Genomic DNA, 13,023 nt, shown 5'->3' with positions numbered 1-13,023 from the left:
AGCGCTGGGATTACAAGCGTGCGCCACCATGCCTGGCTTAAAATATAGCTTTACTCTTAATTTTTGCTCTCACTTGCCATATTTAGAAAAGACCACACATCCATTAAATTCTATTTTCTCATCAAGTACATTGCTTATTTGGTTTCTAAATAAGTAAAAATAGCAAGAAAAAAGCTATTAAAGTTTATATTTCTTTCCCATCCTCCTGGGTATCAAGAATAGCAAATAAGCTCCAAGAAAAGCAACAGAAAGATCAAAATTCTGACTGGAGGAGTAGAATATCTACTGTTCTTGAGGTTTAAGAACAAGTACAGTGAATTATAATTCAAAGGTTGCTATATTATAAACAAATCAAAACTTTTTTTTTTTTTTTTGGTGGTACTGAAGGTGGAACCCAGAGGCTTTCTACCTCCGGGATATGCTCCCAGACCTATTTTATATTTTATTTGGAAACAGGGTCTCATTAAGTTGCTGAGAGCCTCACTAAGTAGCTGAGGCTGGCTTCGAACCTGCGATCCTCCTGCCTCAGCCTCCCAAGCATGGAAATTACAAGCGTGCGCCACCATGCCCGGCTAAGTCAAATCATTTTATTAAGTGATTTCTATGGCTAATTTTGGGGTAGAGTTTTTTATACCACTTTATGATTACAAAGTTACATCACCAATTTACTTAATGGTGTGTGTGTGTGTACTTGGGATTAAACCCAGAGGCATTCTACCTGAGCCCTATTTTTTTTTCTTAAACAGTTTCCCTAGGTAGACGAGAGTCTATTTACTGAGGCTACCCACACCTGGGATCCTCTCAGTGTTGGGGAGGGGGTACAGGAGATTGAACCCAAGGGCATTCTACCTCTGAGCTACACCTCCAGTCCTATTTTATTCTTTATGTTTTGAAACAGGGTCTTACTATTGCGGAGGGTCTCACTAAGTAGCTCAGGTTGGCCAAGAACTGCGATCCTGCTGTCTCAGCCTTCTAAGTACTGGGATTACAAGCGTGTGTCACCATGCCCTGCTCTTAATAATATATTTTTAAAAATTAACGTCTTAAAGTTTAATGACACCTGAACGTGGTGGTGCATGCTTATTATCCTAGTACTTGAGAAGCTGAGAAAGGAGGATTTCAGGTTCTCGGCTATCCTTAGCAACTTAATGGGACATTCAGCAATTTAGTAAAACCCTGTATAAAACTAAAAAGTAAAAAAGGTTGTTGGTACAGCTCAGTGGTAGAATGCCTCTGGGTTCAATGCCCCATACCACAGGAAAAAAAGAAAGAGTTGAGAGCAAGATACTCACTTTAATGCCACATAGTATCACTAGAAGAAAACAAGTGAAATGCTTAGAATAGTGGAGTGGGCAGATTTTTTTAATAAGACCCCCAAAACACAGGAAACAAAAGCAAAAACAGACAACTAAGATTACATCAAACTAAAAAGATTTACACAACAAAGGAAACAATCATCAGAGTAAAGAGACAATCTACTGTTAAGGAAAAAGTATCTGAAAAGTATGTATCTGACACAGCTTTGATATCCAGAATACATAAGGAACTCCTGTAGAGACATGTTTGTAATCCCAGTACTTGAGAGGCTGAGATAGTAGGACCACAGGTCCACAGCCAGCCTCAGCTACTTAGTGAGGCCCTCCGAAACTTAAGATTGTTTCAAACTAAAAAATATACAATAGGGCTGGAAGTGTAGCTTCCATCCCCAGTCAGTCTATCTGTCAGTCTCTCTCTCTCCCACACACAGACACACACACCACAAAAAGGGCAATGGATCTAAATAAACATTTCTCAAAATAAGACATAGAAATGGTCAATGGGTATATGAAAAATACTCAGCATTGTCGGTCAACAGGAAAATACAAATCAAAACCATGGGGTACACCTAAGTACAATTAGAATGGTCATTATCAAAATGATGAAAGATAAATGCTAGCAACACTGCGGGGAGAAGGGAAGACTTATGTGATGTCAGTGGAAATAAATCAGTATAGTCATTATGGAATATGGAAAACACTATGAAATACAAAAAAAGCTGGTGTCATAAAAATTGAGAGTAGAATGCTGATTGCCAGAGGCTGGGGAGGATGGGGAAAAATTCATCAATGAGTATGAGATGGAGTTAGGAGAAATGATTCTGGTGCACTAGTGCACAGCAGGGTGACCACAGACAATAACATGCTGTATATTTCAAACCACAGAGGAAGGATAAATGTTTGAGTAGATAGAAATGCTTAAGCTGATATAAACATTATACACTGTACACATGTACTGGACATCATAGGTATCCCATAAATATGTATCAATTTTTAAAATAAAATTATAAAAGCCAAAAATAAAAAAGGCTTAATCCTGTAATTACCTGTTAATACCCATCTTCGTTCTGCTTCTAAATCAAGCACAGCTTTGGTCTGTTGAGCATTTGGATTTCGTATCGCGTGCCCTTCATCCAGGATCACTCTCAGCCACTTTATGTTGTGCAAAGGACTATCGCTCTTGGTCTGGAATAAATGTTTCATATGAATTAAAATACAAAAAACCCTAGCTCTGTATGCAGTATAATTTGCTTAATAATAACAGTTGCAGTTATACTTTAGTATCAACTTACTATATGCCTGCTACTGCATTTACTTTAAGCACTACCTACATTTATATTTCTTTTTTTTATTATTTTATGGTACTAGGAATTGAACCCAGGGGTTTTCTACCTCCGAATTACACCCTCTTTTTATTTTTATTTATTATCTTAAAACAGTCTTGCTAATATGCCAGGCCCAGTCTCAAAACTGCAATACTCTTGTTTCAGCCTCCCAAGTACTGGGATTATTGGCATGTACCACCACACCTGGCTACTAGCACTATATATATTAAATTAGAAAATCCTCACAAACTCTAAGTATTATTAGCTCTACTTTACAGATATGAACAAAGAGCCTAAGATGCTATGTGGCCCAAAGTACCACTGCTAAGAAGTAACAAAGCTTATATTCAAACCCAAATATAGCTCTCTGCCACTGAATGAATAAAATTGTGACTACAAAGTATTTTTAAAAAGTTCTAACAAGTAACTGGATTTTTTTATACATGTAAATACTTTAAACTAAAATCAATCAAATCATTATGACAGAAAAAAGATTTCAGTATACTAAAAATTTGTTTATAAATTGCTATATATACTAGTTAAAATCCAAATGCAAATTTTAAAAAATATTGTAGAAATCATTTTCAAATTAGTATATAAAGAACCTCTTTCTGCAAAGTACTTTTTAAAATTCTATTTTCTATACATTAAGTATTTAGAAAGAAAAAGGGCAGAGCATAAAGTCTGAATTTTAGTACTTTTAGAAACCTGATTCTTACGTTTAACCTTCAACAATTCCTAAGAATCGGTATACTTACTCCATAGTCATGAGTTAAAATATTGTATGTAGTCAAAACAATATTCTGTTTTGAAAGCAAGGCTGGGTCTCTAATACGATCAGGACCGTAATAAACATAAAAATTCAAGTGCACCTCTGACTTTATATGTTGTCCAAACTGGTCCTAGAAGAAAATGAGCAGTACTTTAAATAAAAAGCAGATTCATTTCAGGCTTAATTTGTACATAAAATTAAATGGTCCTGGCAGTTGTGTCACAACTCAAACTGCACAAGATAAAGTCTTCTGTATAATCTAAACTAAGCAAAAACAACGATAACTACACTATGTTATACTGTCAGAAAAACTGACACATAAATTATATACTATGTAAATTTTTCCTGAGCCTACCAATAAGAAGCCACTTCATTTTTAAGAGAAAAAAATCACAAGCTTCTTTCAAGCAGAAATCAGCATTTAAAAAATTTAGCATTTTAATAAAAAGGCTTTTCACATGATATACATTAACAAACATATCAGTGTTAATCACTAAGCCAAACATGAGGAGGGAGGAGGAGGGAATGGGGCAGAAACTGGGTCAGGGATAACTGGGTGATGTGTGCATGTATGCCTCCACCATCTTGTTCTCCATTAAGATGTATGACTACAATGCACCAATAAAAAATTTAAAAAATAAAATATAAAAAAAGGCTTTTTAATACTTTTAATGAGTTAGTAGACTAGTATCAAAATTAAACATAAAAGTAAAGCAACCAAGATTTCAAAAGATATAGAAAGAAATCCAAGCCCAGTACACTCTTTCATTCATTTATTATAGGCCTACTTTTGCCAAGCATCAGCAACAGTGGTACAGTCTAAAAGGGGGAAGATAATAACTATTCCTGCTCTTCATGGCTTGTTTTTATTTAAATCATGAATATGATAGACTTGGAATATTCTTTTTTTTTTTTTCCGGGTCTGAGGATAGAACCCAGGGCATTCGACCACCGAGCTACACCTCCTGCCCTATTTTTTTTATTCTTTATTCTGAAACAGGGTCTAAGTTGCAGAGGGCCTCACTAAGTAGCTGAGGCTGTCCGTGAACTGCAATCCTCCAGTCTCAGCCTCCCAAATGCTGGGATTACAAGCGTGCGCCACCACGCCCAGCTTAGACTTGGAATATTCTAAGCAAGGAAAAAATTAAGATTAGAATGGAGAGAAGACAGCAGTGAGACACAGGAGGCCAACTCTTAAAGTAAAAGATGATGGAACCCTATAAACCACAAGGGCTGAAGTAAGAACAGAATGGAAAGGACAGATGGTGGGACAGAGAAACGAGGGACTGACGAAGCATGAAAACTAACTGAATATGAGGTAGCAGAAAAAAGAAGACAAAGTTGATGTCGCAAGGTACCGCAAATGACTGCCTAGAAGAATTGAGTGATAAAGACATGGGGACGTTTTTAAAAAGGTGAAGAGCAAGTATGAAGGTGAAAAAACATTACATTTATCAAGTTTTAGTCACTATGAAATACCTGATTAGAACTCAAACTGGCTCAAAGGCCTAGGAATTATGCCAGAAGCTTGTAGACACAAGCAACAACTCCCTCAATAAGTCTTCTAAAGCACAGGAAATAACACCTAAAACCATAAATTGATAAATGGAATGGTGTCAAGTAAGTTCAACAAAAGTTGCACAGCACAGTATGAAAAGACAGAATGGAAGAAAATGTTTGCCAGTTCATCTTCGGAGAGAAGATTAACATCTAGAAGATATGAAAAGCTAAAAACAAAAATCCTCATATAGCCAGGCATGGTGGCCCACGCTTGTAATCCCCGCGCTTGGGAGGCGGAGACAGGATGATCGATCACGCAGGTTCGAAGCCAGCCTCGCTGGCTTAAGAGACCCTGTTTCCAAATAAAAATATAAAAAAAAAAAAAAGGTCTGGGAGTGTAGCCCAGAGAAAGGTTTCCAGGAACCCCAGTACCACCAATAAAAAACAAAAACAAAACAAAAACCCTCATATAACCCAATCAAGTAAATGGGCAAATGAATTAAAAAGACATTTCCCAAAAGAAAAAATGCAAATGGCCAAAAAATATATGAAATACTGAACATCTTTGGGAAATGAAAATCAAAACTACACTGAGATTTCATCTGACTCCAGTTAAAATGTCAATCACCAAGAATACATATAATAATGAATTCTAGTAAGAATGTGGGGAAAAGGAACACACAAACACTCTGTCAACTACACAACTCCTTGGTATTTATCCCAAAGACTAAAGTCAGAATACCATGATAAAGCCAGGCATAATGGTGCACATCTGTATCCCAGTACTTGGGAGGATGAGACAGGAGGACTGTGGGTTTGTGGCTATCCTCATTAACTTATAATGAGGCCCTCTGCAACTTAGTAAGACCCTGTTTCAGAATAAAAAAAAAATAAAATAGAGCTGGTGGTGAAGCTAAGAGGGAGGTGGAGTGACCCTGGGTTCAATCCCCAGTAACACACACACACACACACACACACACACACACACACACACACACACACAGACTATAGTGATACATGCAAGTCCATGTTTGGTTTACAGCAGCACAATTCACAATTGCCAAGTTCTAGAATCAATCTAGGTGTCCAACAACAGATGAATGGAAAAATAATGTGGCATGTATACACTACTGAGCTTTATTCAGCCATGAAGAATTAATTAATGTCAATAGCAAGAAAGTGGATGGAAAGGGAGAACATCATGCCATGCGAAATAAGCAAAACTCTGAAAGTCAAGGGTCCTAGTTTTCTCTCCTGTGTAGAAACTAGAAATAAAAAAAAATTAGGAAATTAGAAGAGAGATCAGTATAGTAGGAGATGAGGATTAAGAAGAGGGAAGAGAAGAAACACAGGAATGGCACAAGGAAATGAAACAGACCAAATTAGGCTATATGGAGATGCAAATATATATCAAAGAAGCCCACTATTATGATAATTATAGTTTCCTTTCTAAAACAAACCAATCAAAAATTATAATACAAAGCTAACTCATGCCATAGAAAGCAAGGCTATATAGTGAAGAAATACATTAAATCACCATGTAAGAAATAGAGTCAAGGAGAAAAGGTCAAGAAGAGGTCACTCGAGTCAGCAATTAAGACAAATACTAGTAATCCTTTCCAACCCAACTCAATTCAGGCAACTGTTGGCAGAAGCCTGATTACAATGAGTTAAGGAATTAAAGTACAAAATAGAAATAAACTCTCAGGAGGTATGACAATAAAGGAAAGTAGAAGAGCACTATTTAAAGGAAAGACATCATTAAGAAAGCATTTAAAATGAAAAGGCCTGGGTGTGCTTCACAGAAGAGGTGGAGGAAGGAGATGGAATAATTAAGTGGAAAGACCAGGAAAAAAGCAAAGGCAGGAAAAGATGAAAAGCAATGTAGAGACTAAGGTACTGGTCTTTAACATAGGTCCTGGATCTTTTCTTCTTCCTCTGAGGGAAAGGCCAACGCCGGAGAACTCTGAAAGTGGCAAGAACACAGGGCCACATCGAATGGTCCTTATGTTCACGGTGCTTCCAAGAGGGTCATTAATTCATTATAATGTGAAGTCTGAGGCTCAAACTAGAAGGAAACAGAGTCAGACTGCTCTTTATATATAACAGGCTCCTTAAATGAGTTCCATCCACTTTCCTGCAAATGATGTAATGTCATTCTTCTGCATAGCTGACTCCATGGTGCACATGTACCACATTTTCTTTATCCATTCATCTGTTGGTGGACACCTATTAGGCCTATTTTAGAGGAGAAAAGCAATCTGGGGGAGAAACACAAACTATTCTGGTGGGGAGCCTTAAAAACATCATATATTTCCTGGATGACCTTAGTCAAGCTACCTAACCTCTCTGTTTCAATTTGGTTACCTCAAAGATAAGAATAGTAGTTGTGAGGATTAGATGAGAAAAGTTTATGAAAAGAACTTCAAGACAAACCAAGCATACAGGAGCTAGCTACATGATACATATAAGTTTATCGTTACTACAATTCTCAGATAAAAGAGTTTCAATAGTCAGATTGTAAATATGGGAGAATATTAAATTATACACCTTTTCCACTCAGGCAACAGAAGTGGCAAAGGCAGAAAAGAGAGAGCTTTAAGACTTACAATCCAGTTGCTTAACACTGAGAGTGGACAGACGATCAGTGTTGTCCTTGGTCTCTCTTCAATGTCAGTCTTCTTTGGACCCTCTGCTGCAGATGCTCCTGAGAGAGAACAAAATAAGGACAAGATCAGTGACTATTTGTTAAAACATTAAAAAATATAAAATATACACATCAATGAGATGCTTGAGCTGGGTGTGGTGGTGCCCACTTGCAATCCCAGTACTTGGGAGGCTGAGACAGGAGGATTGCGCAGATTTGAAGCCAGCCTCAGCTACTTGGTGAGGCTCTCAGCAACTTAGTGAGACTCTGCTTCCAAATAAAATATAAAAATAGGTCTGGGCGTATAGCCCGGAGGTAGAAAGCCCCTTGGGTTCCACCCCCAGTACCACAAAGAAAAAAATAAATAAATAAAAAAAAAAGGAGGAGATGCCTAAGCATAATGGTTCCTTTCTATAGTATTTCACCCAAGATTACCCTTCAGTTTGTTAAAAACAAGGCAGCAAACAACCTTCTAACATAATACTTAATTGCTGGTTAATATGAAGGCTAATTTTAGCAATGGAGACATGTATGATTATGTAATCACCATAAACCGGGACACAATGCTTATGCTATTTTTCTCTCAATTTATTAATTTATTCATTCTGTAGATGGCTAATTTCCTCATATTTCACCATACCACAAGTAGGCACTGTTAAGACTTCATAATAGTGTACGGTCCTTTAAAGTTTCCACAAATTAAGGAGAATTCCGTTCCTCAACAGTGAATACAAGAGGATGTACTTTCACGGTAGAGAATTTGCCTTGCACGAGACGCCCCAGTTTCAACTCCCAGTGAGCAAACCCCTCAAGTTCAGAGTTCTTTTTTACTTTGGCTGGGTAATAAAAAACTCTAAAATTTTATCAACAGAGAAATGTAACCTGAAGCCATCTATAATTCTTTATAGTATATCTTATCTGTCTTTTGTTTTTATAAGGCATTGTGGCACATATCTATAATTCCCAGTACCTGGGAAGGCTGACACAGGAGGATCACAAGTTTGAAGACAGCCTCAGCAACTTAGTGGGGCTCTTACCAACTTACTGAGACCGTGTTTCCAAATAAAAAATAAAACAAGGTTTAGTGTATAGCCCAGAGTTGGAATGCCCCTGGGTTCCAACCCCAGTATCACAAAAGAATTTAAAAAAAAAATATTTTGACATTTTGAATTCTGTATCCTTACTCTGCATATTTTTAGATATTTATGTCTACTGTGCCCACACAAATTTAAATTTTAAAATACACATAATGTAGTATCATATGGAACCTATGTTTCACAGCATATTTAATGTTATCTTTAATAGCATTTGTAAATCTATTACATTCCTTTTAACTGACATAATGGTACTTACCAAGTAGACTACAATTTATTTTCCATTCTCCAACTGGCCGATATTTATATTATTTCCAATATTTTGCTAAAATAATGCTGCAATCAAAGCCACTTTCTCAGGTCTCTATGTAGATTATAGGTCTAGATGGCTTCTCTTCAGCTTCACTCCACTTTGCCAGCTGCTCTTCATGGGAACTGACCCTCTCTATTACGGCCCATGAGAGTTCCTTCTGCTACACAAACTTGCCTAACATGGCATTTTAAGATTTTTAAACGCTTAAAACTGAGTACGATGGTGAATTTGCACTTCCCCAATTACAGAGTTTGTAGATATTTTCCTGTATCTATTAGTTATTTTGGCTTTCTTGTTCAGATTTCAGATGTATATCCTTTGTCTATTTTAAGTAGTCTCTGATTTGTAATGCATTCTTACAGTCTAGACTCTATATTTTTCCCTCATGACTTCTGTGATTATTTCCCAGAAGGCTTAGGGAAGACATGGTTTGCATCCCCACTCACTGACTTCTGTTTCTATTCTGCTTCTCTTCTAGATACATTTTGGTTTTAACACAGCTAATTCTCTCTTCTGTATTACTGCTATGTGCCTTCAACAGAAAGGGTCTTCCATGTGTGAACTTAAGTCTACCTCTACTGAAAAGCTCCTTATACTCAAGAGTAATACATCTGAAATGTCTGTGTTTTCCATTCCTAATTATCTGATTCTTAGATCAAATGTTGACTCTTTCTAGTGATTCTATGTTATCCCAAATAGTACCTCCTAGCCAGTACTTGGGAGGCTGAGAAGAAGATCAAAGGTTTGAGGCCAGCCTCAGTCATTCGGTGAGGTTTTCCACAACTTAGTATGACTCTTTTTCAAAATTAAATAAAATAGGAGGTAGAATGCCCTTGGATTCAAATCCCAGTAAAACACAAACACACACCACTTCTTTAATAGCCTCCCTTCAAGTCTTATTCTCCTTTACTTCATGTGCGCGCATGCGTGTGTGTGTTACTAGAGATGAAACCCAGACTCCTTCTACCTCCAGGCTATACTCCTAGCCCTATTTAATTTTTTTATTTTGAAACAGGGTTTCCCTTAGTTGCTAAAGGCCTCACTAAGTTGCTGAGGCTGCCCACAAACCTGTGATCTTCCTGTCTCAGCCTCCCAAGTACTGGGATTGCAGGTATGTACCCCAGGCCTGGCTCCACACATTTTTTAAAAATTATTCATTGACTTACTTACTATGTTTTTCCCATGATTGGATTATAAACTCCATGAAAATAAGACTGTCTGCTATAATCCCAACATGTAAACGGAGGACATAAGGCACTGTGATAACTTTGGTCCCCAGACCTCTTTAACCTTAGTTCATAAGCAGTATTTTCCTATGAACTACAGAACACAAAATTATAATATAGATCACTAACAGTCTCAAAGAAAAAAATTCAGATGATTCCCAAACTTAAATCTTTATTACAGTTCAATCCAAATTAAATTAAGCTTTAATGCAACCATAACTTAATTTGTGCCTTCTCTAGATCACTGCTATTCTGAAGGGACCTCATTGTCTCTGTAAACCAAACACAATAAAAGGCACCCCAGGGAACCACATCAAGATATAGCTTCTTTCAATTTTCTCTATTTTCTAAAATTTGTGTAATATAGTTCCATAACTTCTATAATTTAATTATTGTTGAAAATTTGAAAAAACACAAAAAACTAGGAAACAAGCAGACTTACCCTTTTTCATCACTTTCTTCTTCGCTGTAGGGGCAGATGACGTAAGAGCGCATGCAAATGCTGCATCTTCTTTTACCTTAGAAGACACTGCTGAAGAAAAAAAACCATTACAACCATTAAGTGTTTTTAAATGGAGCCTTGAGAGGGCACAGTGCTGAATTCTTATAATCTCAGTACTTGGGAGGCTGAAACAGGATGGTCAGGCTCAGGTATTTAGGCCCTCCACAGCCCTGTTTCAAAATAAAAAATAAAATTGGACTGAGGATGTAGCTCACAGGTAGAATGTCCCTGGATTCAATCCTCAGTACCACAAAAAATAAAAGGAACTCTCTTTTGTGCTTTATGGCACAGGTATTTTCTCAGTATGGAAAAAAAGATTATCACTTTTATACTCTCTATCTTAAGACAAGCTTAGGTTCAGAAAACGTTTTCTTTGAAAAGTTCAAATTTTAGCTTTCAAATATTTTATCTGCAGTGCCAGAAAATCTTATGAGGGAGAAAGCAGCATTTTCCAAAAGGGAAAATTATAAATGTTATTTCAAATCAGTAAAAAAAAAAATCTCTACCTTAAGAGTATAACATTATTAAATAACATCTGGTAATCAAAATTGCCACTTCTGACAGAAAGCATTATCTTTCCAGCTCAGAAGACGTGATCAAACATGGTAAGACTGCTTTTTCTCTTTTGTCTTTTTGCTGCTTCTCTTGAGGAATGGAAAGAAGTAGAAGCAGGTACATGAAAATGGTTCAGCTCTCAGGAAAGAATTTTTTTTAAAAAAAAACAGATGTTTGACATGTAATGATGAGGTAGCCAAATTTTCAGATCAGTCTAGTGGTGATCATTCCCCCCCCCCCAAATGCAACATTATTTCTCAACTCACTAGAAATATGATTTGAATTAGAAAAATAAAAAATGTCTTAAAGATAAAATACTGATTATTTTTACATCTGTAAAATAATATTAGTATTACCAAAGCACTCTGAAACTAACTTTTCTTATCACTATTTATCTAATTATATATATTTTGGTGGTAACGAGGATGGAACCCAGGGGCTGTTCTACCTCCAGGCTATACTCCCAAACCCATTTTATATTTTATTTGGAAACGGAGTCTCACTAAGTTGCTGAGAGCCTCACTAAGCAGCTGAGGCTGGCTTCAAACCTGTGCGATCCTCCTGTCTCAGCCTCCCAAGCGCGGGGATTACAAGCATGCACCACCGCACCCAGCTAATTACTATTTATATATGAGAATAAATTTTATTATTTTTTATAAATGGTAAAAAAAATTATCTTGGTTTGTTTAAAGTCAATTTAAGTACTAACCCTTATATTTTAATTTGAAACTATTTCTTGAATTAGTCTCATTTAATTCATTTAACACACACACACACACATATATATATATAAAAGTTCTTTGATAGGTCAATATGAAAACAGCTGCCAAGTTTAAGGTCTGTTAGTAAAAATTCCCATGCCTGTGAGATGCACATCAATAGAGGTTTGCTTTAATCATCTTTAAGTATAGATTGTTGAGTATTGAAAGGTAACAATATACACCTACCTTTTACCCTAGTTTTAGTCTCTGACTGTACATTTTTCAGTTTGCCTAAAAACAAAACCAAAACAAACATAAAAATGGGCACACTAGAAAATTCAACTACAGGACACATTATCAAATCAAATCCATTATACATTACCTTTCATTTTCTGTGGCAATTCACTTGTTTCAATTTCCTCTGAATCACTGCTTTCAATGTACTGAACAGCAACTTTTCTTCTAAAATTAATACACACAGAAATTTGTTATCAACTCAAAATAAAATGGAATAACTACTATGTTTAATAAATGTAATACAAATAATTTTGCCTTGACTGTTTATTAAAGTTAAATCTGCTAAGTTTCTGCTTTAATAACCAGACAGATGTACTTAGGTACAAAATGCAGCATCAATTTCTATTAAATTTGAAAAATTAAGTCATTTCTCCAGGAAAAGATTTCAGTATTGCTTAAAGAAGTGTCTTCAAACATCTTTATATAGTATGTTTGCAAAATGTATATATTCTAATAAGCTTATTACAGAAAAAAGATATAATACTATATATGTTAAAATGACATGTGTTTAAATAATGAAATATAACAAATTTTCATATGAAAAAGGGAGCAAAAACACAACCCACCTTACAGAATAAATTACTGCATTCAAAGGCCCCTAGAATCACATCTCCTGTACTGTAAGCATACCTGTATTAGTTATAATACATATGTGTGCCCTCATCATTTCAATGTCCTTTCATTTAATCTAGAGTACCTGTTACTACCCAGGTTTAGTCAGTTGAGAATTATAAGATTTGAGATTCAATAAAAGGAAAATTGACGAGTGCCAGTT

At 36.1% G+C, this 13,023-nt stretch overlaps 1 protein-coding gene across 1 annotated transcript in view; it reads right to left on the bottom strand.

The window, feature by feature from the left end:
• The window catches only part of HLTF (helicase like transcription factor), a gene marked incomplete at both ends in the record, with an annotated part of 48,367 nt that overhangs the window by 15,827 nt on the left and 19,517 nt on the right, over positions 1–13,023 (bottom strand). Inside the window, 6 exons of the mRNA XM_080696598.1 lie at positions 2,363–2,501; positions 3,400–3,543; positions 7,523–7,620; positions 10,636–10,725; positions 12,198–12,242; positions 12,334–12,413. Coding sequence (XP_080552724.1) covers positions 2,363–2,501; positions 3,400–3,543; positions 7,523–7,620; positions 10,636–10,725; positions 12,198–12,242; positions 12,334–12,413 — 596 coding nt within the window. The remainder of the gene's footprint in view (positions 1–2,362; positions 2,502–3,399; positions 3,544–7,522; positions 7,621–10,635; positions 10,726–12,197; positions 12,243–12,333; positions 12,414–13,023) is intronic.

Source organism: Muscardinus avellanarius, assembly GCF_963383645.1.
Source record: "Muscardinus avellanarius genome assembly, chromosome: 5".
NCBI lineage: Eukaryota > Metazoa > Chordata > Mammalia > Rodentia > Gliridae > Muscardinus > Muscardinus avellanarius.
Note: the sequence above shows the minus strand (reverse complement) of the source record. Positions and strands in the feature narration are given on the sequence as shown.